The 26,940-nt window shown below is 54.2% G+C and overlaps 1 protein-coding gene across 2 annotated transcripts in view; it reads right to left on the bottom strand.

Moving 5' to 3' along the window:
* Nucleotides 1–26,205, bottom strand: part of SLC25A37 (solute carrier family 25 member 37) — a 35,078-nt gene extending 8,873 nt beyond the window's left edge. The window contains exon 1 of one of the 2 annotated variants that reach the window (XM_037028669.1): nt 25,996–26,205. In XM_037028669.1, the coding sequence (XP_036884564.1) occupies nt 25,996–26,205 (210 nt within the window). Of the gene's footprint in view, nt 1–19,868; nt 19,890–25,995 lie in introns of those variants that run through there. The other variant, XM_037028670.1, reaches the window with a different exon arrangement.
* Between the last annotated feature and the right edge of the window lie 735 nt (nt 26,206–26,940).

Consider the following 26,940-nt stretch of genomic DNA (forward strand, 5'->3'; position numbering starts at 1 on the left):
ACAAACAAAACAAACAAACAGACAGAGACAGAATTTCACACGGCACCTTTCTTTCCAGTCCTGGGTTTCAGTTCCTGCCCAGACCTAGCTGCACGGCTCTCCCACTTCCTTATAATAAATTCCCACTCTCTGCATGTTAACTCGCCTCTCTTAAAAAGTCGCAGTGCACATGGGCGCAGAAAAGGCTCCCGCAGGCCCTTCAGGAAAGCAGCCCATTGAACTTGGTTTAACAAGGCCCTTCTTAAATGTTTGTGTCTTTAGCAATGGAAGCCTTGGCTCATTCAATGACCAGTTCCACCTTGCAGAATGTACTTGAGAAAGCACAGCTGTAGCCAACGGTGGTCCAGGGAAGCAAGAAGCACAGGGCTCGGCTCCAGGTGTCGTCGGAAGGACCCCCGGCAGCCCCCGCAGAGCAGTCCGCAGGAACAAGAGCAGCGGGAGGACAAGGCCTGAGAAGAACGTGGACAGAGGCAGCGGGAGCCCTTGCTGCGGTGTTGCGTCACCCCACACAGGTTGCATAACTGCTGCCCGCCCTCCAAACGGAGGGAGGAAAGCGCCCTGGCCCAGAAACCAGGAAGACCCAAGCCTGTGGCCTGCATCTGCCACTCACTGTGGGACCTCACTGAGCAGGTCCCTTCTGGCTCCAGAACAGTGACGCCACGCCGCCCATACAAACTCTGTATCTGCATTGAGCTGGCCCCGGCCCAGAGTAGGGTTGGCAAGCCAGTCCTCAAACTCTCTCGTAGGAAGACCAAACAGAACTAGCCAGCCTTGCTGGCCTGTCCTGGTATTGAGAGGGGGGTGGGGGGGAGAGGATGGAAAATGCGCATGCTGTCCTAGGTGAGCTTGCACGATCAAATGACAGGAGCCCAGAGGGCCCTGGGCACAAAGCACATCTAGCTTCAGCGCCTGCCTTTTCAGATGGGACACTGGGGCCCCAGCAGGAAAGCCACTTGCCCAAGATCATACAGATAAGGAGGGACGGATCTGGGATCTGGGATCTGGGCCAGGACCAGAGCAGAAAAGCGACGGGAGCAAGCTGAGCAAGCTGAGCCCCGCAGGGAGACCTCAGACCTCCTCCGATGGCATCCTGGCCGATACCAGCCCCGCCCAGACCCTGCAACCTAACTCTGCCAGGGTCTACCCCCCACCCCGACCTGGACAAGGCTGGGGATTCCCAACCATCCTTTCTGAAACTTCTCAAAATAACAAACAAATAATAGTATAAAAGACTTCCCATACCAAAAGTACAACCCAGGAGGCACTTCAAGGACAAGGAGAAGGCAACACAAAATCTGCCCACTGACCCATTCAAAAGCATCTGTGTAGGGCCTACACTGGGGCAGGTGAACAGGGGGCCGGGGCATGGGTGAGGCTCCCAGGTCCCGTGAACAAGTGAAGATCCAGTGCAGCGAGAGCCACAGATCCCCCCCTCCCCCTGCCCCCTGGGGACCAGAAGGCTGGCCAGCAGTTCTGTTCCAGACTTTCTCTCAGAGACAGGAAAGAAGGTCCAGGCTCCTAGACAGTGCTACAAAGATGCCAAATAATGTTAGCATCTGCCACCCAGTAGCTGCTTCAGAATCAGAAATCAAGTTGATAAGCTTAATTCTACCCTGTCTGCCAGCTGTTGCCAAGCAGCACGGAGTCACTAAGTCAAACCACAATAAATGTCTAAGCCGGACAGCAGGGCCCGACCCAGAGTCACTGCCTCTTCTGAACCCTGCAAGCTGAAGCTCTCCCAGGGCCCATCCACCATGGCACTGTGTGCCTGTTGCACTGGGGTCTGCTGATGCGCCCGGCCCCAGCCACGACCACCCAGGGCAGACAGCGCAGGGCCAGAAAGCCCATTCCCACGAGGCCTCACTCAATGAGACACCACCCACAGATTACAGCTAAGCCGGGAGGAAGAGGCACTTTTGGCACAGTGCTTTGTGGGAGAAGACTGTTTTCTGGAAGAAAGCCACGGGTCTCACTGAGGGCTTGACAAGCCTTGTCTCAGTCTCCAGAATCCTTGGAGGCACAAACCCACATCGAGGAGAACCGGGCACAGGAAAACTTCCAGCACTCAAGTTCAAAACCACCTGCGCTGACTTGGAACCTGCACCCGATAATACTCATTACAGAAGACGGACTCCTCGTGGTGCTTCCAACAGTCATGGCCTGGCCCTTGAAGACACAGGCAGAAGTCACCCAACAGGAGGCACCAGGACACCATCCAGCCTCATCCCCACACACATAGCAGCCACGAAGGAAGGGCTCCATGCAAGAGGTCCTCAAAGTGGGGCCGGCGCTCCCAGCACGCCACAGCACCGCCGAGGGTAGTCACAAGTTCAAATGTCCCAGTCACATCTCTTTACATCTCCCAAACTGGCAACAATGTGCTCGAAGAGAATACACTTCGTCTTTCTCTTCCTTTAACCAAAAGGAAAACCCGATCCTCTTGAAGTTTCAGAATCAGCAAGAGAAAAACAATTCCTCAAAAACAGTCCTTGCCCCCCAGTAAAAGGGGGCGCTGGGGGATGATTATGCATCGGAAGCAAGTGGCAGGCATGCAGGGCAGTTCCGGGACTAGGCGTGTGGAACACCCTGCTGAGCCATGACCTTAGAGTAAGCAAAGGGCCGGCTCAACAGAGGATCGGGCCGAAGGGCTGTACAGAGAAAGGACGAGAGGTGGCAGGTAAATAGCAGCAGCGCCAATCTCCTCGACTCTCGCAGGGGTCCCGGAAAGCCCTGAGTCTCCAGGTCACCCTGATGCTGGGAGGGCGGGAGGGAGTGGCTCACACAAAGGAGAACAGACTGTCAAGGCAGCTCAGCCTTCTCACCTGTGTCCCCCGCAGGCCCAGATGTCACAAGTCACTCTTTGAGAGGCCCACTCCAAGACACATCATAATTAAAATGCCTAAGGTTAAAGATAAAGAGAGAATCTTAAAAGCAGCAAGAGAAAAGCAGTTCATTACCTACAAGGGAGATCCCATAAGGCTGTCAGCTGACTTCTCAAAAGGAACTTTGCAGGCTAGAAGAGATTGGCAAGAAGTATTCAAAGCCATGAAAATCAGAGACCTACAGCCGAGATTGCTGTACCCAGAAAAGCTATCATTTAGAATGAAAGGACAGATAAAGAGCTTCCCAGACAAGAAAAAACTAAAGGAGTTCATCATCACCAAACCATTATTATATGAAATGTTAAAGGGACTCATCTCAGAAAAACAAGATCAAAACTATGAACAATAAAATGGCAATAAATATATACCTGTCAACAATTGAATCTAAAAAACAAAATGAGCAAGCAAAAAGAACAGAGACAGAATCATGGATACTGAGAGCATTTTGATGGTTGCCAGATGGGAGGGGGGTATGGAGGGATGGGTGCAGAGGTGAGGGGATTAAGAAGTACAAATTGGTAGTCACAGAATAGCTATGGGGATGTACAGTACAGGACAGGACAGGGAGAAGCCAAGGAACTTACACACATGACCCATGGACATGAACAATGGTGGGGGGACTGCCTGAGTGGAGGGTGCTGGGTGGGGGGGGGCATGGGGGAAAATCAGGACAACTGTAATAGCATAATCAATGAAAGATAATAAAACAAACAAAAAAAAGAAGTCACATTGGCCCTTCTGAACAGATCAGCCACGCTCTCACATTCCTGTCACCTGCCGTCTCTGAGGTCGGGCCTGGACAGCACAGGGTTCACACCTATCATGAACACTCTCCACACACAGTCCTGAAACCTTCACGGCCCATTAGGAGCAGACATAAGGGAACACTGCTGTTTCTAGCAACAAAATGACCAAGTGAAGAACCTTCATCATGAATTTGGCAGAAAACACAAAGTCCATCCAACACAACCAGAACCAAGTTCCTTGACCCCCCGCCCCAGGAAAGAAGCCTCAACAGCACCAAACACCACTCCTCCGAGGAAGAGGCCGCCGTGGGGGGAGTCAGACCCCAGACCACAGGCAAGCCGGGAAGGGTGGCAGAGGAGGGGCATTTGAGCGGCCCCAGACAAAGGGAAGACACTGCAATAGATAAGGAATGGAGTTATTGTTACAATCCCTTCTATACCACTGGATTTTTTTACTGTGTGCATGGTGACTTTGGAACCCCCCCCCCCAAAAGGCAAAGAGAGCACAGAGAAGAAGAAGAGAGCAACTCCGGCTGAGGAGGGATGTGAATATGCTGATGGGTATGAAAACAGGGTAGAGTGTTTTGGGAGGTGTGTGGGACGCAGAGGTGAGGCACGGATGGACGGGGAGCCCTGGACTCTGGAGGGTGGCTGAGCACAAGATGGTCAATAAAAGTCTTCTTTTACTGACTTTTATTGAGAAAAGGGAGAAAGGCAGGTCGGGGCTGGACTACGGGAGGCCCTGCACAACTTGCTAAGGAGTTTGGAATTTACTTAATGGTCAAGTGTTTTCCACGGTTACCTAATGCAGAGGACACCGGGAGCCGGGAAGAGCTGAGCAGCGAGACCAACCAATGGGCTCCCGGCGTCAGGGAGAAGGGAGCGCCAGCCTCCCTTCACCGCACAAGCCCTCCCCACGGGTCTCTTCAGAGCTGTGGCTGCCTGCAATCCCACTGTGATGCCCGGGAGGTCTCCATCCCCACCCTCAGGCAGCAGCTTACCTCCCTGCCTGCAGTTGAACCATTTCCATATTCTTTATCCTACGAGCTAAACCTGGTCACTCCTCCCCTTCTCTAGAAAATTCTACAGCAGAAGGAGGGAAGGATGAAAGATTGTGCCTGGCTCAGGCCCAGTGTACCCAGGACACACTCAGTGTGAGGCCCACCCAGAGGATTAAACTATTTCAGCTCTACAGGTGGGCAAATTCCCAAGCTCCCCCGTCACAGAGATATGTGGCATGGGTGGGATCGGTGACCTCGCCGCGAGACCAAAGGACAAGCGGAGCTGGGCTGGAGGCGTAACAGAACCTTGCAAGAGCAGCAGGGGCCTTGGTCCTAGGGTCTAGTCCCACAGACTGGCAACTCACAGACTGTGTGACCTTGGGCATGCCGACCTGCTCCTCGGAGCTCAAATGCCTCTACTCACAAAACACCCATAATTAAATAATCACATAAGCAGCTAACTATCCCCATTTACCAACAAGGAAACTGAAGCTTAGAGGGGATGAGCAACTTGCCCCAAGGTCACGGAGTGCAGACAGAATTTGGAAGCCGGGCATCTGGCCCCAGAGCCAGGCCCTGAAGCACAAGGCCACACAGCCTCTCACCGAAGGGTGGACTGGAAGGGGTCACAGGAGATCTCCAACCTCTTCTACGACCCGCTAAGGCACTTGCACACCACCCCCTGCATGCTTTCTGAAGAGGGAGTAGGCTGGACTAGGTCAAAGTCAGCTAGACTCCCAAGTCGATCAGCTCCTGATGGGGCCTGTCTACGTGGCCCCTTCAAGCAGTGCGCACTTACTTACAGTCACAGGCACAGTGCCACGAAGGTCACAGCTTCACTGCTTCCTGACCCCAGTCATCAGCCTGGCCACTGGTTCCAGATGAAACTGGCTGATTCAACACACACCCATTCTCTCTCCTTGAAAAGTGCACGAACCATCTGCCCACCCAGAGTGAACCATTTGCCCATTGATGGAGGCCTGGCACTCCACCAGTACTCAAGGGCTAAGACTGAATATGTCAACAGCCAGACTGCTTGAATTCACTGCTAGTGACCTTGCCTTCCCAGGCCCCCCAACGCAGCAGCTTTGTCCATGGCATTGGCTTCTAAACACCCCACCAAGAGGTGAGGACATGATGTCAGAGGCAGAACTGAAGAGATCTCCTTCTCAAAGGCACTGCATTTTCCTGGCATAGGAGTAAACTCGTGACAGCATCATCACACCACGTGGAAGACCAAGCTTTAATACAAGAGTTCCCTAGAAGAACATGAAGCCACCCGAGCACCAGGATACCTACCAGATGAAGAACAGAGTCTGGGGCTGTTCCAATCCTCCACACAATCGCTGTCCCCTGCTCCCTACTTCACCCGAGCAGCTCTGCCTCGTCTGTCTTGCATGGTGGGGCTCCCTATGGGCTTCCGTCTGCTTTCAGAGTTCTGCCACCCCCCTAGCCTCTTCACCCCTGCTTTGCTTTGCTAGTGAGCAAACAGTTACGTGCCCTGTACATGCTCCCAGAGCGGGTCACTGCTGAGCCAGGATCCTAGAGCACTCCAGCTCCCAGACCCTGCCCACCGGACCATCCTTCAACCATAGTTTGCCGAATAGCCCAACCACAGATCTCTAAGAAACCTCATTCCCACCTACCCACCCAACGCTCAGACAGTTCCCTGGGCTCGGAAGTCCATCTGTTCACTCAACAATTACTTGCTGACTTTCTGTTCCATGCCTGAGGCCGTTTTAGGACCTGGACACGAAGATGGCCTCCGTCCTCAACCACCTCACCATAAAATCCTCTTATGTTTTGCAGCTGGGTGCACGTGGAGAAGTCACTAAATAAACTGCGGCTCCCTCACCCGTGAAAACTCTTGTCTCACGTGCTAACTTCGATGGATGAATGACCAAGCGACCAACCACCCAGCCACGTCAAGCACCTGGTACAATACAGTACAGTATAGTACAGTAGGTGCTCCACAGACGTTTACCACCATCGTGACTATTTCCAGACAGGCTCCTGTATGTCCCCTGAACCACCACCTATGCTAATACAAATGGCTCTGAAATACTGAGAACCACCACCAAAACCAGCTTGCTGTTGCCCAGCAAGTGTGGGCTTTTTCCCCTGCTTGCTGATAAATGGCCGTGTGACACAAAGGATCTCATTACAGGTTTGAACTGAATCGCTAGATTGCAGAATAGGACAGGCACTAAACCACACAGTGGCCCCCAGCGTTCCAGAGGCAGCTACCAGCCACAGGGCGCTGCTCCTGCTCCTACCTGTGCACCTTTGCACATTAGCAGGCGTGTGGTTGGACCTCTCGGACCCTGGCTCTTTATCAGTAAATGCATAATGGCACCTATTTCCTCAAGACTCCACTTAGGAGTATTAAAGGAAACAGTGAATGAAAAGCCCCTTGCCTGGGAGCTGGCACACGCCTGCTGTTGCTTTTATCATGGTTTGGTGGGGGGTTTTGCATAAACAGTGACTTCCTAAGATGTGTCACATTGACTCTAATTCCTTCATAAAACTCCTTCTCAGGGATCGGGCCTGCTGGGGAGCGAGCCCCCAGCAACCCGCACACCGAGACTTCGGGCGACTACAGCCACTGCCACCACCTCTTGAGCAGCCCCTTTTGACAGGAGGGAAGCTGAGGCCCGGGAAAGGGAGGAGACTTGCCCACAGCAGCCCCACAAGGGACTCTGTCCCCCCACCCCTTCCCACAGTCACCTCTCTTCCCTCCCTTGTCTAAAGGAGTGCGCCAGCCGCTTACCTCGATCCTACTTGTGTAACAAAGGAAACTGAGACAGCTAGAGAGGTCGGGGAAAAAGTCACCTGTGCCAGGTTTACACAGGCACAAGGGGCCCAAGATGACAGTGCTGCAGAAGCTCGCTCACCTGGTCTGACTGCTCAGCGCCAAGGGCAGTTCTGCAGACACTGAACTGGTGCCAGGCTGAGGCCGGACAGGGACCTAAGTACCAAGGTTCCCTGACATGGACAGCTGACTGGCGTCCGTTCCCAAGAGGTCCGGCTATTCAAGGACTCACTGGCCTCTAAACTGTCAGAAACAGCCAGATGGGGCTGAGCTGAGCTATCGTGCAGCCTGGGCACGGGGAGTTCTCCGTGGGCTCTGCTCCCTTCCCCACGCTTCCCTCACCCGCAGGACGGGATGTTTCCAAGAAGTGTGGCTCACTTTCCCGACAGGGATGATCCCCCGAAACGTGCACCGAAATGCATGCGAGCACGACAGAACGGACAGCCCTGTTCTAAGAGCCAGAGACCCGACCTCCCATCAGCTCTGCCTCCAAATCCTCGCAGAACTCCAAGCGGCCCTTCCAGCTGGCCGGGCATCAACAGGAATTTCCACCGGTGGGTACACGCACGAGGGCAGGGGACTTCTGTTTTGTTCACCCATATAGGACAATTGCCAGTATCTGTCGAATGAACAAATGGAGTTAATAGGCTGTCTCTAAGAAAGTTCTTTTCGGCTCCTAGCATTCTAAATCTATGACACCAGTAAAGAAGCCCTCGAAAAACAAGTGCGTGCAGGTACGTTTTGTTTGGAGGGAACTGGATCTCTATATCCACACATCAGCTTTAAAACACCCGCATAAAAAAAAAAAATTCCACCCTTTCGGAAAAAACTGGAACCCTTGTGCACCACTGGTGGGAGGGTAAAAGGGTGCGACCCCTACAGAAAACAGTATAGAGGGGCCTTAAAAAATTAAACGGAGAATTACCCGGACCCAGCAATCCCACTTCCGGCTACATATGGAAAAGAACTGGAAGTGGGGACTCACAGAGACAGTGGCACACCCATGTTTGTAGCGGTGGTATTCACACAGTCAAAAGGTGAAAGCAACCCGAGTGTGCATCCGTGGGTGAAGGCATAACATGTGGTAGATATGTACCGTGCAGTATTACTCAGCCTCAAAAAGGAAGGAAATTCTGACACCTACTTAGGCAACTCGGCAGCCATTATCCAAAAAGCCAGGCATCATATGATTCTACCTATTCCCAGAAAGTTAGAATGGGGGGTGGGGTACCAGGGGCAGGGGCAGGGGGCAAGGGGACTGTTGTTAATGGGCACAGAGTTTCAGGTTGAGAAGACAAAAACGTTCTGGAGATCGGCAGCCCAACAATGTACATGTGCTTACTAATACTACTGAACTGCATACTTCAAAGAGGTTAAGAGAGTAACCCTCAGACAATCCTAAAGCTAGGCAACAGCGCCTTCCGCATGCATTTCACAGTCCGAAACCCTGTCACAATCAAGTAACTTCCTCGGTTTCCTTTATCTCCTCGGTGTCTGTCTGTTTTCGGCAAAGGCAGCTGGGGGCTGGGGGGATGGTGGTCCCAAACACGCCATGCGATCCCCTGGACACAGCAATATTTCTGGCTGCAGATCCTTCCTCGGAAGGAAGCACCTGGAAGGTCAGCCCGGGGGCTCTTGGTCGGAAGGTCACACTTTAACGGGAAGCAGAAATGCTTAAGATGCAGACTTTGAATCCCTGCCCTTTCCCACATACTGTCCCCACACCCCTACGGTACTCGCTGCCCTGTGCCACCCAGAGGTATTTTCCCAGAACCAGGACTCCAGCTGCCCAGACAGGGACGTAGCTGCCAAAAACCAGCCACCAGAGCCAGGGAGCAGAGGAGCCCCGAGCGCCAGGGGTAACAGCGCCCCTGGAACCTACGTGGACAGGCCCGGGGAGCTGCGCCACTCAGAGGGCCCAGGCACGGCTGGTTCTCAAGTCAAGTGTGGTCCTGCCGGCCTCTGCAAGCCCGGCGCCTGCACCCTTCACAGAGGGCCACACCTTCCGAGGCAGGCCCCACTATTAGCCTATTATCCACAGGAAAAGGGCTTTTCAAAGCAGCCCTGTCGCCAGCCTTCTATTGCTCATTCCTCTACTTGTCATTACATCGGGTGATGTGTCTGCAGGCCTGTCTCCCATTAAAGTCTGAGAAACACACACAGGAAAGGGCAGCCTCGTCCATCGGTGGTCTCGGCCCCTGCACGACGATTCAGCTCACACAGGCACTGCAACAACGGTCCAGGGCTCAGACACGCACTAAACTTCTCCCACAGGCATTTACAAAGCAGGCCCTGGGAGCCCCTTCTCCAAACGGCTCTCCTCCTGGCACGCATCCGAGTTGCGAAGTCTGGTGCGCCTGCCCATTTTCTGGGGTCTACCACCTGGGGTACAGCCAAGGACGTAAGCCCCATCGGGGCCGGCTCCAGGGCTCAGGGAACACTAGTGAACTCAGTGGATGTCCAGGCAAATCTCCCAGATATTCCCGAAGCCAGATTTCCCATAAACACAACTGCTCCATTATCTCCGTAATGCTGGACGATGTGCCTGGAGGCAGGGCCTGGTCACAGCAGGAGGGGACACTCTCCTGCTTTGTTCACACACCTTTCCTATCAGACAATAACAGGAAAGACGATAGAACACCAGAAACCCCAGGCCCGATGTTCCCAGGGTCTATGGGGAAAGACCCCAAAAGGAAGCATCTAAAGAGTCACTTTTTCAGACTCTGGGATCCACTTGCCTGTACAAATAAATGTTTACAGAAACAAATTATTTCACAAGTTTTTTTGGGTGTCATTTTTAAGTTTTACTGGAAGCCAACAGGAAGGGCAGGAGCCCTCAGTCCTGGGTGAGATCTCGTGCTGACTCAAACCCTTGACCTGGAAACAAGAGCTGGGGTGTATGATCTGAACCGCAGCCGTCTGATGACGGATTTCAGAAGAGAGGGTGCCTGGGACTCAGGTGAGGCACCAGACTGCAGTAGCCTCAAGTCGGTAACTAGAAAGTTCCACCAGAAAGTTCTCCCGACTCAGTAAGTGTCAGCACATCTTCAGGGGTGCTGGGAGCGAGCAGAGTGAGCCCAGGTCCCGGCCTTCGAGGAGTCTTTAGTCTAGTTGGGGTGAAATGAGTAACCCAAAAATCATACAAATAAATAATGGAGAACTCTAAACGTCCTGAAGCAAAGCAGATGGAGGGGCTGCGACAGCAACGGCAGGGGACCTAGCTAGGTCAGATTCGGGGAGGGGCCCGAAGGTGACTTTGAAATGGAGACCTGCAGGCTGGGGGCAGTAGGGCAGGTGAAGCGTGGGAGCCAAGGGGCTCCTGGGGACACAGGTAGGGCACGTGGGATGCAGACAGAGGCCTGAGAGGCTGGTGTCTCTGGCAGCCTGCTGAGTCCCAGGAGGTGAGTCTGGGAAGGGCATAAGGACACAGAGACCATGCTGATCCCTAAAGACCGTGGCCTTCAAACTGTGTGTCTGTCTGCCTGGTCCTGGCCTCCCACCTTGGATTCGTGAGCAGAAAAGGAAGGTGGGAAACAATGAGGTAGATGAACCAAGACGTTTCTCACTGCGAAACCTAAGGGAGCAAAAACCGAAGGAGCGATGGTGTTCCTGTCACCAGGGGGGGAGATGCTGCTGCGGGCCTCCCCCAGCCTGTCACTCCCACCACCGCTACCCCAAAACTCTGGGGCACCCAGCCCAACCCCATCTGTGCTGCGGCGGCAGCGCTGAGTGTCCGACCTTGGCCATGCCGGCTGACCCCCTCGATGACTCAGCTTCCTGGAAGAACACTTGTAAAAGGTCCTCCGTCAGGAAGGAGTCAGAGAGTTATAAACAGGGCCTTCCAGAAGTATCTGCTCCCAGCTCCGGTAGATTCCAGGGTGGGGCTCTGGCCAGTCAGCATTTCTGGAATTGCCTGAATGAATGGTCTGCAGTCTTTAAGTGCTGTGGTTGGAAGTTTCAAAAACTTAAACAAAAGGCCATTTCCAGTCAGGCACTTTGGGGTGCAGGGTCCCAAATGGTCTATCAGCAGCTGGGTCCTCTCCCTGCTCCTCAGCCCCAGGTAGGGTTGCAGGCGGGGGTCTGCCCAGCTTCCTCCCGGGGGGAAAAAAGGTGTCTGTAAGTCTGCACTACACACTCAAAGTTGTTGTAACTATTTCTAGAAGGGCTCCATTTGTCCCCTAAACCAAAATCAAAAGAGTGTGTCTCCACTCTGCCCGGTGGCTCAGTTGGTTGGAGCATTGTCCCATACACCAAAGGGTTGCAGGTTCGATGCCCAGTCAACACACATAGCTAGGTTGGGGTTTCAACCCCCGGTCAGAGTGTGTACGGGAGGCAATCTACTGATGCTTCTCTCTCACATTGATGTTTCTCTTCTCTCTCCCCTCCTCTCTCTCTAAAAAAAAAAAATCAATAAATATATCCTCAGGTGAGAATTAAAAGAAGAAGAAGGTGCCCCAAAGGTACACTGCTCCATGGGGAAATAGGGAGTGAACATTTTAGACCTGGAAACTTCCTGGGAGACGGTTGAATTTGAGTTCTGCCTTGCCATTCCACAGACGCAGAAACCGAGCCTCAGGCCAGCTCCCCCCAGGGCCGAGCGGCTGGCAAGCCTCTAGTCCTCCGGACCTGACTATAATTCACCCCTCAGTGGAAACCCAAGTGTGATTCCTGAGTTCACACAGAAATGGCCCGCTCTGGCCTTGCTTCTCCAGGGCCCCCTCCTGGCCCTCCGCACCCAGGAACCCGTGCCGTGGTTCTTGGGCTGACAAAGCCGCTCCCCGTCCCTCCAACTCCGGCTGCTCGGAGATCGGGTATCTGTTTTCAGTGTAAAGCGGCTTCCGGTAAAGGCCCAGCTTTGTGGTAACTTTCCGTTTTTAGGGTCTGAAAGAGAATTTCAGAGACTGTCTTGTGATTGGATTATCAGAAAATACAAAAGACCGTTGGAAGAGACACTCCAGGGAGGTTTATTAAAGCTAATTCTTTCCCAATGCCAGGAGAAGCGTCCCTGGCCAGCCCCCTCTCCGAAGCCCTGGCAAACAGCACTAATTCCAAGGATAAGTGGACCCGGTGGCCACCTAGGATTGTACTAGCTCACACCCCATCACAACAAACTGGGTATCAACCTTCTTCTCCACCTTCCTCCAAAACCGGAAAGACTTGTTTTAGAAGCAAACAAGGAGCTAACAGCCATTTTAACTTGTCAATGTATTTCTGGTTGTCACTCTGTTGTTTTTATGTTTCTGAAGCTGGTATTCTTGAAGCTGTCCTGACTAACTGGGAACCTTCCGTCATTTCCAAAGCAAATCTAGTTGGCGTGTCACCCTTCCTGGCCAGCATCAGTGATTGAGAAGTCCGGATACAAGGTGAAAAATTCAAACCCAGTGACACTACAGGAGAGCCCCCTAGTCTCGCACACACCTTGGGTATTCAACCCTTTCACTGGCAACCCCTCTCTCCTAACGGGGTGTTTTCTGTGGGTCGCTTAAACCAGATCAAATCTTTCTCTTCTGTTCTGTCTGGGTAACAGCTCAGTATTGTCTGACGACACTGGAAAAGGCCCACACACGTTCCCCCTAAAGCACCCGGCAAACAGGTTTAGTAAGGAGGACCTCTTGTGACCTCCTGTAGAACGGGCTGACCCCCAGAGCCTGCCGACACAGACATGGAGGGCTGGCCTTGGGGTCAGCCCATTCTCACCCATATCACCGGACTTCAGGAGGAACAGGACTTTGGGAGGAGCAGGACTCAGTTCCCCCAAGCTGTAAGATCCAGGAACACCTGTCTGAACCCAGGACTGATACAGGAGCCGGGAGGAAGATCTACAAGAGCCCAGTTTCAGGCCCTTCATCTCAATCCATGGAGACCAATGGAGAAGCTCAGGGGGCCGAGGCCTCTACCTTTCATAGGAGGGTTCACCAGAGACATAGCTGAGCAGTGCCAGAACAGTGCCACAGTCTCCAGCCCCATCCCTGTCCTTGGGAAAGCACAGTGGTCACCTACACAGTCTGTCAGCTCTCGTTTGTCACTCTGTAAACCGGTTTTGGGGGGGGTGGGTAAAGGTCACGCAGTCAACACCTGAACCTCCACAAATCACACAGCTGCACTTCCAGCGGGCATGTGCCACTCATGTCAACCATTAGTAGGGACAAATTATGAGCAGACGGGCCTTTGACACAACAGCTCTCTCCCCTTTCTCCTCACCCCACTTTCCTCTGGTCTTGGGATCAGCAGTGAGTGTCCCCACCCAGGGCAGAGGCCAGGCTTGTCTGGGAGCCAACACAGAGTTGTCTGGTGGCCAAACAGGGAGGTCAGGATGGGGGGAGAAGAAGAAATGCCAGAAAAGGAGGGCAGGTCCCCCCAGAGGCCCTAGCATGGTGACCCCAAACCACAGAACTTTCTCAACTGATTCCGCGGTCAGAAGACTCAGAGCAGAACCCCAAAACCAGACTGTCGTGGAGTGCAGGTATCCTGATGATGGTCAGGCCCCTTGGGGTCAGGCCACGGCATTCTGGGGGACAGAGAGAATCATTCAGCTTGGTATGAACATCCACGTCCCCCTCCGTCTAGATGTGGACGGTGGGATGTCATTTCCTCGAGGACCCCTTCCTGGACCCCTTCCTGAAGTTCAGGTCCCGTGGGGACAGGCTCATCACTGCCCTCCCCGCCAGATGGGTACCTCGGTGAGGAGAGACCTCAGAGGCGTTGACTGCCTGGCTCCCTAGTGCCTGCTACAAGTTGTCCCACGACTTTACCCCACTCCTTGGTTAACTGAGTCGTTCAGTGAAGACCAGGGGATGACGCTGCATTTCTGCAAACACCTTTCAACTCTGTCTGAGTAGACAGATTTCTCTGAATCAGGCCGACACAAGCCCACATCTAGCAAACGAGCTGTGGAGACAGTGACTAAGGGAAGGCAGGCTTGTCTCTTCTGTTAAAACACACCCAGGGCTTGCCCCACCCTCACACACTCGCACAAACAGGGGCATCTTCTGTCCTCTGGAAAGGCTTCCCCACCTCTCCAGTCTGACTTCCTGGATCTGATCATCAGCCGGCCACCCAGCTCCCCTAATCCAGGTTCTGGCCAGCACTGGCCCTCTGTGGGACACCCTCTATTCCAGGGGAGTGGAACACCGAGCGTCCCAGGCAGTGCCTGGCTGGTGAGCTTCCTGTGGGCGGCCATGTCCCCCCTGCACTTTCCTTGCATGCTGCCAGGCCGGGCCAAGGCCAGGCGCCAGCAAACCTCTCAATGTGGGCGGCACGGGGAAAGGAAGACCAGGGACCCCAGGACAAAGGCATCTGGGTCCTACCGCCTTCCCCTCATACTTTGCTATGTCAGGATCATGAGCAAACAAGGAAAACAGGGACGGGAAGGACCAAGGAGGACTGTCCCCAGCCTCGTGTGCCTGGTACTCAAAGGGGCAGACTCATTCAGCAAGTAAAAGGGAACATACAATAATAACCCTACCGGAGGGGACTGGGCCCTGACTGCTCTGGGCACACTGCCGTCCTCCTGACAGCGGCCTAGTCCTTCACCAGCCTCAGCACAGCGGCTGCGTCCACTCCTCCCACTGCCGTCCAACACTGTCAACTGTAAGTGGACTTCTGAGCATGCTCGCAGTATAACTTGCTGATTACCCAACAGATGGGAGGCACTGTGTAAGGAGAGAGGGTGAGTGCCCAAGGCCACACAGCTGCAGTGACTCCTCCAGTCCCTGGAAGGGGAGCCTCTATTTTCCATTCCAATGAGCTACCCTCACCCCTCTAACAGGATCCAATTGGATAATATCTAAATTCCACGGCCTGGCACCTAACCAACGCTTTACAATTTTGAAGCTGTGTTCACTGCAAACCTGGCTGCATTTTCCTCCTAGATGTAGTTAGCGGGCCTGAAAGGGGCGCGAGACAGGCACTGTTACTCTTCCCTGTTGAAGAAGAGAAAACTGCAGCCCAGCAGACGGAGCTCTGATGTACCGCTCTTCCCAATGGGTCATTTTACGCTGTGATCTGGAAAGAAATCTTCAGGCCAGTCCAAACTCAAATCATTACACTGAGTCCAAAACTGACCCCTAAAATATGAGAAGGTGCAATAGCAGAGAAGCCCTCCAGCAAAGCCAAAAACACTCTATGGCAATACCCACTTGTCATCATCCCTTTGCCCTCCATACTGGAGTATTTGACCAAGAAACTCCTGCTGATACGTTAGGGCCCTAGGTTCCATGCCCTGCTCTGATTTCAGACTGGCACTCCCTCCACTCCAGCCCTCCCTCCCTTCCAAGAACACAGCTGGGGCCCCATGCTCTCCTCTCTCAGAACCCAGCTCCAGGGTTCTGCCTTCATTAACATCTGACTTCGCACCCCAGCACCTTATTTGCTTGCTTCTACCCAATTCCCTTCCTTGGTTCTCCCCTTTCAGCTCTGGTGTAGCAGAAAGAGGCTTGAGTTGGCCAACGCATGTTATTTTGCTGAAGCTGCTTTCCTATCTAGGAAATGAGACAGCTTCTTCCCACCTTCAAAGGAGAAGTAAGAGGATCAAATGACAGAACATAGGTTGAAACAATCCAAAAAGTTGCAATACACAATTGCAACAGCAACATTCGTGCTTACCCAGGCATTCAAGTAACACCACTTCCAGAAATGACGATAGTAGCTAATACTGACTGAGTGCTTATCATGTACCTGACACTATTCTTTACTTCCTAGGTGTGTCATAATTACTTCCCATCGCAGCAAGTGGGTACTGTTATTATCCCCATTTCACAGGCGAGAAAAATAAGGTACAGAGGGGTTTTGGCAACCTGGCCAGGCGCCACCCCGGGAGGTCTGGCCCCGGCACTTGCACAGCCGACCTGAACCCTTCTATTCTGAGCTGTGGAGCATGCTGCCTCTGCTGCGACCTGCCGTCCTCTGGGCGGGGGAAAGCTGATGAAAGCCACCCACAAACGTGATCCCACCTGGGCTTCTGAACAGCCCCATCAAGCAGGTAAACAGATGACAGTATTGTAGGAGACGGACAGTCGTCTGTCAGACACGGAGACACCAGCCCGGAGGAGTAGCTCGCCCAAGCTTTCAAAGCTGGTTAATGGTGGGACCTCTTAACTCATGGGCCTTTCACTCCCTCTGCCCAGTCTGGAGACCTTTCTAGAGGCTACCACACCAGCACCGACCTGATACGCACATGGCCCCCCACACCAACCCCTGCCCACAGAAGCCTCCAGGGCAGCCTTCAAGGCCACGCCAGAGTGCAAAAGCTGTGGCTGCCAGTGGGGGGCGGGGGGTGGGGCTGTCAGGTCAGGGGCTTCTGGCAGCCAGACCCCAGGGGCAGCAGATTTCTGAGCCTCCCACCGGGTGTGCCCGATGGGTGCAGAGGCTGGTGGCCCCGAAGGAAGTCCTGTCAGTGACACAAAGCAGGCCCCCAACCTGACCCAAAACGGCCAGACGTTTCCTAAACCTACCGTGCAGCAATTGCTTCCACCAAGCTGCTGCTGGGATTTCTATTTCAACATGTTTTGTTTTCTCTTCCGAGAGAAAGCACGAATGTGAAACCACAACACCTTGTAGTAACCAGACAACGGCCCTTCCTGCCTGTCTGGGATTACGGGTAGGGTCAGAGATGTTTGCAAAGTCATCCTCTATGAACCAACTTTGGCTTCCAGAGTGACTAACAACCTCAGGAGTGAGGAAGGGGTGGGCAGCCGTAGAACTGAGGGCCCCTGTCTGTGATGGGACAGGGAGGGGGAGGGGTGTCGGTGACTAAAGAGTGCCCAGCTGAGAACCCGAGGGATGGTCCCAGCAGGCTCCGGACCTGACGGCAGACTGAGCACCCCAGGGTCCAGGCAACTCCGGCCTTACACCCACTGAAAAGTAAATACCAAGTTGTGCCTTTCTTTTATTTTAAAGGACCTAGTTCTCTCACCTAAGCTCAGGGTCTAATTACAGGTCTAATCACACTCTGGGAACGGGGACTTACTTGTGTTACGGGCGTCTAGCACGAAGCCCAGCAGGAGGGGGCTCAGTGCCTGTGGAGCGAACGCAGTGGGTGGACTCACAGTCTCATCCGGATACAACTGTGGCTTGGGGGTTTGAACCCAAAAAAGGGACAAATAAAGGGCAGAAAAATCTTTTTTGTGGCCAAGACACATCATGGAATCAACAAAAACAACACAACGAATAAAAACAAGCATTTGTTTAACAACAGTTTCAAAGCATTTTTCTTCACATCTCTTGAAAACAACTGTGCCTCCACTCACTCAGCCCGACCCACAGAATACCTTCCTGTGACTGGCTCTGGGGACCGGCTGTGCTCAAGAGTCGGTGGGGGGACATCTGGGCCATGCAGCAGTCCAGGGCTTACCCTGAAGGCAGCAGGCAGGGAGACTGTGCCGGGCTGGGAACTGCAGACCTGGGGCTGCCCCTTGTCCCCCGCCCCCAGGCTACACTACACCCTGAAGAAGGGGCTGGATTTTCCTTGAACGGGACCCCAGGTTGATGTTGAACACCACGAGCTGGCCCCTATACACAGCCTGACAGTTTTTAAAGGCAGAGAGTTGTGTCCCCCGCGAACCTGGCAGCAGCTCCTTCCCACATGCAGTCAGTGGGCAGGACGGGCACCGTCGCTCTGCCCCGCGAGGTTCTCCCTTTTCCATCTCACGGCACACGTACACTAATCACTAAAACCTTGGGGCCCCCCCAAAAAACTATCGTATATTTTTGGCTGATCTGACAAAAACAAGGTATAATTTTGATTCATTCACACCAGACGGCTATGGTTCTCTTGGCTGTTGTCATTTTTTTCTTTGACAATCTAAGGGAAAGAGGTCAGGGCCCCTGACTATTTAAATAGTCAGGTACTGCATGTTTTAAAGATTCTTGTAGCACACTGGCTAAAACTCGCCGCTCCAGCCTCTTTGAGGAGAGGAAACCTCAGCTGCCAGGAAGCTGGAGGGCTCTGAGGCCGCAGTGAGCGGGACCCGCTCTGACACCATCTGTGGTGACTGAGTGACCAAACACTTCACTGAGCAACTACTAGGCTCCACGGCCGTTTCTGGTGAGGGGAATGCACCAGAGGGAACAGACTGCCAACACTCCTGCCCACTGACAGCTTACCGGTGGAGGGGAGCAACACCATAAACAACATAAGTAACATTACAGAAACCAACAAAATAGGTAAACAAAATAAATAACATAAGCCTAAGTGAAATCAAAATAAATAATATTACTAATGACTGTAAGCGACTGTAAGCGAATGGCGCCGTGCTTCAGAAGGCGCTAAGTGCTGTGGAGGACAACAAAGCCGTGCCAGGCCCCCGGCAGCACGGGTCGGGGCAGGCGTGCCGCGTTGAATCTGGGCAGTCGGGCGGTTGTCAGTGAGAAGGAGGCGACAGGTCCCCGAACAAAGGCTGTAGCAGTGGGGACAAGGGGAAACCGACAAGTTCAAAAGGTGTCACAGAGGCAGGACCAGCCAGGTCTGGGAAGCACGTGGTGAGGAGAGGGGACGGGGAGGGCGGGGAGAAACTGAGGACGCCCACCACGTGTCTGAGACAGGGGCCCAGGCCTAGCGCAGGCCGAGGGCAGGTCAGGGCGTCCACACTGGACGGGCCGGGGTCGAGCAGCCAATGAGGCAGTGAAGTGGACATGTCGGCGAGGCAACTGGATACCCAGCTCCCACAGAGACCGGACCAGACACCCATCTGGGAGTTATCAGGACCCAGGCGAAAACTGAGACGTGTGTCCTGGGGAAGAAAAGAGGGTGGAGAGCAGCACTCTGAGGAGGTCCAGAGGCTGCAGAGGGACCCAGCAGTAGCCAGACTCCAAGGGGAAACAGGGAGCCACAGGGCCCGAGGCTCCCCTCACAGAGCGGTGTCTGGGCAGCAGAGGGGCCAGGAGAACAATGACTAAGCTCATCTTGGAGAGGCGGGGTGATGGGCACACACGCCAGGGGCCTGGGGGCGACAAGGGGAGGGAGACCCCGTGTCAAGATCTTTCTGTAACATCTATTATTTTAATGACAGAAAAATAAAAAGAGCAATAAGCCTTTGTCTGTTTCCAGGAAGAAAGAGGGTGGCCCTTAGGGCCCATGGGGCCAAGGTGAGCTGCCTGTGGTTTGTTTGTTCATTTCAGATGGGACAGATAAATGACTCGGACCTAGAGAAATGATTTTAAGAAGGAACCAATGGGGTGGAGCGAGGCAAAAGATACTGGGAGTGGGTGCCTCAAGAGAGAGACGACCAAAATCGCTACCTCCACGGGCATTTATGGAGAATGTGTGCACCCAGACTCTGCGTGTGTTGCCTCATTTAGTTCTCCCAACAACCCTGTCAGGCAGGCGTTGGCAACAACGGGTTCGCTTTTCACACAAGAAAACTGAGCTCCCATGCACTGCCCTTCCCTACCCCCAATGTCATGCAAGAGGAAGAAAGCACCATCTTACCTTCTATAGGAGGAGGGGTGGGGGTCAGAGGGCAGTGACAGGAAGATGACTCTGATGGGTTCATCTATGAACTAGGAAGCAAGATGCCACAGCCACACATCGGAGGCTGAAAAAAGTGCAGGGGATGGGCTTCAGAAGCAAGAACAGGGTCTGAAGCCGCTGTGGGGGAGGACGGAAGCCTGACCAGAACACCTGTTAGGACGGACAGTGGGCCCAGGGCACACAGTCACCAACAGTCTGTTCCGGGCTGGGGTCTGGGCCGGCCAATGTTGGAACAAGCAAAGAGAGAAAGGGCGGGCCTGTGGCAGCAGTGATGGGCCAGAGCCCAGGCCAGATGAGGCTGACAGGACAGGGTGGGAGGGGGAACCCGGCCCAGGGTGACAGCAAGAAGGCTGTGACCCGGCTTTGAGGTGTCCGAATCCAAGATTTCAGAGGCGGGAAGGCTCTGGGTTAGGACAGACCCCAGGAGTTAAAGAACGTCCACCTGAGGGGCAGGGAGATCAGAAGGGTCTGAATGTGAGTCGGAGAGGAGATGTTCTCGGGGTGATGACGGGACGCGTGGGGAAGCACTCTGTGCGCCACACCACAGTGTGCAGAGAATGGAGAGCAACTGCACCCCGTGGGTGACGAGGGTGATGACGCCGACACCCTGACAGCACTCCCTGGAGGCAGGCACAGTGCTAAAAGCTTTAAGGATGTAGCCCTCACAGCCACCCTGGGACATCGCCGCCCTCTTTCCCCCTTTTTACTGCTGGGGAAACGGGCACAGCCAGGTACGAGACCTAAGTGGGAACTGGGACCCCGTCCTGGCCGGCTGGCCGTGTGGCTCAGGGACCACGCTTGGACCGTTCAACCTCCTGCCTCTCGGCTGGAGGACTCAGGCCACACTCTCAGGTGAGTGGGTGACAGGAAAGTGAAAGTGGATGGCAGGAGCCCCAGAGGCGAAGGACAGGTTCACAGGAGGATGGTGGAGTAACAGAGAGAAGGAAGTGGTCCCACTCCCACCCTGTCGTGGACCAAAAGGCTCCTGAGTTGATGGCAACCGCCTCCCCCCGGATTTTTATCCGACAGGGAGACAGAAGCACCACTCAGAGCAGCAGGTGGGGAGCTCGTCACCAAGAACTCCCACAGGTGCAGTGGGAAACAAGGGAAGGAGGAAGCATCGGAAAGCTGGGCCCGGACAAGAAAGCAGAAGAAAATTAGTATCTGCACTTCCCAGATAAGGAAATTAAAACTCAGGAAAGCTGAGTGTCCTACCCAACCAGGAAGTCAAAGACTGGGCTCTGAATCTCCCCAAGGTAGTTCTCTGACGGTGAGAAATCCCAACCTAGAAGGCATTAGAGGAAAGGATTACAGTGAAACAAGACAAAGTGATAGGCACATCCCTCCTGTGAAAAGTGCGTGCTGTGAACATTCAAGGTGGGGGAGGGGAGGGGAAGGGGGAGGAACAGGGGAGGGGGAAGGTGGGCTCTGGGTGAGGCTGAGCTCCCCAGCCTCCCAGAGTGCTCTAGCAAATGTGCCTGTGGCCAGCACCCATGGGACCAGACTTCAACTTGTGGAAGATGAAAAACAAAGAAAATTTCTTGACAGGGAAAGGTTGGGTATTAGGGGAGATCGGAAAAGACCCAGAAAGTTCTAGGGTTCAGAGTTCAAAAGAGACTTTTCAAAGGCTTCATTCAACACAAGCCAGTTCATCCAGGGAGCTAAGGAAAGGCAACCTCCTGAAGGTGGAAAAGAATCAAGACCCAAGCCTGTCCGAACGAGGAAGCAGGACACAGCCCTCATGAAGGAGATGGCCACGGGGAGCAAAGCCACACCCAGGTGGAACCCAAGGGAGGGGGCCCTACACAGAGCGCCGCTCTCCCCTCCACGCAGCAACCCCCAACACCCACCTGCACACCCCTGCGTGGTCGCCGTCACCTAAACCCCCCATTAAACTCCACATGACTCTCTCTACGGAGGAGCGGATGTCACCTGAGGCCACTTTCACCACCCGCTATAATGCTAGGGGTGTCCCTCCAAGACCTCTGCCCAGCCTATCCCTCCCCCACTTCCAGGCAGAGGAGGCCGGCCGCAGGCAGAAGAGTGGCCTCGTGGGGCCAAGTGCTGGGTGAGACCCCCACTCCTTCAGTGGCAGCCATGCAGGCCTTGGCTGGGTGGCAACTCTGGGTGCCAGCACCCAGCCTGGGACTTCAGGACACACATATTAAGACTGACACTTAACAGTGCTCCTTTTCTGACTCCACCCCACCCCCCAAATCCACCTTTTAGAAGAAGAGGAGGAATCTGAAGGAGACAAGATAGGGGAGTGATTATAGTTAATTATAAAATCACTATAATTTTATCCAAAGAACTAGAAAAATGTGGGATCTCACGCCCTTTTGAAGTCCAATGGGATCCACCACAGTACTTAGTTTCAAAAGCAATGAAATGGGTGGGACAGGACTCCGGAAGCTGCCTTCCCCCTGCTGAGCAACGTCCACCTAGTCAACCTGCACCGATCGGGCCGCCGGGCACAGACTCAGAAGCTGAGGAACGCTGGGCCGTCCTGACGCCTGCCTGGCGCAGTGCTGCTCAGGGCTCAGCAGGGCCGGCTGCAACCTGCCCCCACTCCGGGGCCAACCCAAGGCTTCCAAATGGCTCAGCACCTTGAGGAGAGAATGCTGTCAGCCATCCACCTGCACCCTAGCTGGGAAGGAGGGCTCTTCCTAGCAGAGTTCAGGGCAGCCATTTCCCTGACAAGCAAAGCAAGAGAAGGGCTGTGAAAGGGTCAGCGGATGTTCCCTCGCTTCAAATCTTTCCTGTTTCCTGTGGGCCCTGCTCTCACCACCTCGAGGGATTCAGCATGGCCTACACGGTGTGCCTAATCTGGCTGGAATTTCCTCCTCCACCCACCTGGCATTCTCCCCACAGTCTTGAGCACTCCAGACCAGAGGTTCTCACATCCACCCCAAGTGCCGGTCTACCTGCCCCTCTGGAGCACCAGGAAGAAGGTCATGGAAAACCTGCTGCAAACCCCACATAGAAAGGAGCAAGGACTTGCCAACCGTTTGGCAGAAGCCCCAGGGAGCCCCCATGCTCTGTCCCTCCTCCCACTGCGGGGGCTCAGAACCAACAGGACAAAACATGCAGCCACGGGTCCCTGGAGCCTGGCCCTTCACAGAAGGGCCAGTGAACATTCACATCCCGTGAAACCAGGTGAGAGAGGGAGACCCAGGAAGGGGCAGCCCAGGCAGATGACAGCAGGAGCGCGAGATATTGCTCGTCCTCAGGTGCAGTACAGTTCACACTCTGGGGGCCAAAAGAGCACTTTCCACAGCCACGCAGGGACACATGTATACACAAAGCCCAGGCAGAACTTCGTGGAGCAACCCTTTCCCTGACTGCATGCCGGGCACTGCATCCTGCACTCTCACCAACCCGTCTTTTTTTAAAGGATCCTGCAACGGACCACGACCCCCACTCTGAAAAACACAGGTTCTGCGAGTGACCCTGGGAGTGGGGCAGGACTTTATTATAATTTGAAGCATTAGCAAGGCTAGCTGCCTTCACTTATGACCACAAAACCAAGCAGCTTGCTTACAATCTGCAGCCCCCCCCACCTAGGATAGAAAAATCCAAAAAAGAGGGCCCACCCCACACTCTTACTTGATGAACAACATCAAAGTCAAAAATGCGTGCCTTAGAACAATTAAAGAAAACTTTTTCTTCCAAGGCACATTTTACATTGATGTGACTTCAGTTGACAAAATTATTTAAAATTTCAAATAACATAAAAGAGGACAATGGGTATTCTGTGCTCATAGAAAGGGGGGCAGGTTAAAAGGGGGGAGAAATAGTGAACTGGTCCACAGCCCCCACTTTATCTACCAGTGGCGAAACTAAGGGACAGAACAGTGCCTAAGGCATGAAGCAAGTTAGGGGCAGGGTCTGAAACCCAAACCAGGGCTCCTGAGTCAATCACTCACAGTCTCCATCATCCAAAACATTTAAAAACACAGTCAAGGTCTCTCCCAGTGAAGCTCTGCCCCAGCTGAAGCATGGATGAGTCCCTGGTGCCTCGGGCTGGGCACAGATAAGCACGCTGATCTGGGCAGACCTGGGCACGGCTGCAGCCCTGCCGGCGTCCTGTCAGGGTCTCACAGGCTCAATTCTCTGTGCCTTTCGTCTCAGCTGAAAAAATGCAAAAGAATAAGCCTTCCTACCCCTTCTGAAAATGTAGCGAAAAAAGAGAGGTGCTTCAAAACCAAGCCTGCATGCTTAAAAACAGAAGCAGCCCTGTGGGTCATTATTCAGAGTCAGAGTTAGAATCCCGGACCCCAGAAGACCTTACGCATCCGCTGACCCAAGGCTTCATTTTCCAGTTAAGCCCCCTAAGGTGAGAGCTGGATCAGCTCCTTCTGCCACATACCATGTTAACCTGTCCACTGGAGAAAATAGCCACAGAAAGTAACACTAAGTACACAGTGACATCTGGGTCAAAAATGAGGGGCAGCGAGGCAACAATTCAAACATGTGAGACGAATGCCTCCTTAGAGTGTCCAAGGGAGCTCAAAGGGCATGACTAATTTTTACTAGTCCTCAAGAGAAGCTCAAATGATGCTCCAAACCAAACTCGTAGCACAGAGGCCAAGGGCCTCGAAGGGGCATAGCTCCCTAATGGAACACTCACTGCCCCGACCTAGTGGGTCCACTGCCTGCTCAGATGACACCTCCCTGCTCCTAACTTTCCCTGGACTCTGTCCAAGGCACTTGAGACAGCAGCTTCAAATAGGGGGAATTTCACTACACAGGAGGGATTCTTTCCTATAAAAATGCAACCTGGTATCTGTCCAGGGTGTTTCCTGGAGGAGCCCTGAAACACTAAGAGACAAGATCTGCCCCGTCCCCTCCTAACCCTGGCAGGCAAGGACCATTCCTTTAATTCCCCACAGGGACAATAAGGGTCAGAAGGGGTGAGGCTCAGAGCCAGCAGTATGCCCGTGCCTTCTCTCACTGGGCAGGTGCCTCTCCAGCCACGGACTGCCAGCTCTGAGAGCTGCCAGGTCCCTCTGAGTTGGACATTCTGGCCTTCAGGCAGCTCATGTGGGGCCAGCCTCAGGCATTCGAGATAGCTGGGGGCCGGGGGGCTTTGTAGGCCCTGCCTTTCACCATAACTGCCACCTAGAGAGGCCCCCATCTTCCAAAGCACAGTGGGGTTGCAGTCAGAGGAGACAGCTGGAGCATGAGCCTGGGGAGCTTAATTCATGCACCTCTCTGTGCCCGGGGTTCTTCACCTGTTTATTACCAGGGTTGCTGTAAGAATTAGACAAGTCATGCCCACAAAAGCAATGTGTCAATAGTAGTAATACTTCCCTGCACTAACTAGACTATACTTTGGGCACTCTGTGTCCTGTACAGGCTGACAGAGGGCAGCTGTCTGTCAGACAGACAGTATCTACCTGGCTAAAGCTGCCTCCTTGCAGAGACGCATTAAAAAAAAAAAAAAACTACCTGGGGAAGCAGTTGGCGAAGTGAGTGTCTGTTACACAACCCACAGTCAGCTGTACAGCAGCGCACACTCTCCCTGCTCGCCCATCTCCCTGCTCCAAAAAGAGAAGGCAAATAAATGTCTTTACAGGTCTCACTGCCTCTCTACTGTTCGGTTGCCCAAACTCCAGGGAAAGAGGTGCAGCGCCCTAAGGAAAGGTGATCACACAGGGTGCCGCCAAACAGGCACCCTCGAGAGCTGCCAAGACCCTGGAGAAGCCCTGCCATTCCAGCGACCACCAAAACACCCCAGGATCAAAAGCTACACGCCAGGGCCCGAGGGCACGCGGCCCGTCAAGGGCCACGTTTCTAAGCGGGAGCGTGGTTAGCGCTCCCGGGCTGCCAGCTCCCTCCGAAACGGCGCACGTGTGAGCAGCCCGCGCCACCCATTACCGGCGGCGGACTCCTCTCGCTGTGCCTCGGGCAACGGGCGCACTAGCAGGAGCCGTGATGAGCCTGGACGCCAAAACCCTCGGATCGCGTGTGCTGGCATGGTAAGACTGTGCAAAGCTGCACCGATCGCCTCCCTCGAGAACCACGCACGCACGCGCGCTCTCCTCTCTGCTCGCTCCGTCGCTAAAGTCTCCTCGCGCCTCACCTTCACTGAGTCTACCGGGTACATGACCGTGTGCTCCAGGATCCCGGCCATCGCTCCGGCTGTCATGTGGGTGGATAAGGAGGCGCTCGTCGGCAGGTTCTCATAGTCCTCCGACCCGGCGTCCTTGCTGCCGCCGCCGCCATCTCGGCTGTCCCCATCCATCCTGCACCCCACAGTCTGGCTCCCCACGCTGCCGCAGCGCAGCTCCATTCGCCAGCTCTGCGGGCCGCGGGAGGCTGCAGGAGGTGGGCAAGGAGGGGGAGGGGGCGAAAAACTTCACTTCTTAAAGTGTGAACCACCTCCCGGGTGCTGCGGCGCCTGACGCCATGGCGGGCTGGGGTGGAGCGGAGGGGCCTGAGACACCAATCACTGGAAAAGAAGAGGCTGGCCGCGACCGCGCCATTGGTGTGGGAGCCGGTGGGGACCCGCCTCCCTGTGTGACGTCACTGTCCACTGCAAATTTCCAAGCAACCGGACGGGGGCGAGAAGAAACGTTGGGGTGTCCCGGGAAGTTGTAACACCTCTAGGGTGGTGCTGCCTCTCCAGGGGCAGGCTAGGGGCGGTCCCTGGAGAGGGTCAGCCGGGCCACAGAGGGAGTACGCGTAGGGCTGGAGAAAGAAGGGGAGCAGCGGCTCAGGGGAAATAGGTTCCCAGAGCCGAGGGTTTTGCAAACAGTATTGCTGAGTAAGCGCTGGCATTCCTAAGGCCTGGGGGTGGGGAGGAAGTTACTGCAAATGTCACCATGGAGCAGTTATGGTGGCAGGATGGAGGTGAAGGAAGAGGTAGGGTCGCACGTGGGAGGGGAGTTCTAGAAGTGAGGACAAGCTGCGCCATAGCGGTGCAGCGCTGGGACTTACACTCAAGGTCCTGTGATGGGCTGCTTGGCAGGGGGAATCCCAATTTATTTGAATTTGTTTCTCTCACCTCAAACACACAGTAGAAAGC

This window comes from Sturnira hondurensis, unplaced genomic scaffold (genome assembly GCF_014824575.4).
Source record: "Sturnira hondurensis isolate 20B ecotype Veracruz unplaced genomic scaffold, ASM1482457v3 Scaffold0020119, whole genome shotgun sequence".
In the NCBI taxonomy this organism is placed as follows: domain Eukaryota; kingdom Metazoa; phylum Chordata; class Mammalia; order Chiroptera; family Phyllostomidae; genus Sturnira; species Sturnira hondurensis.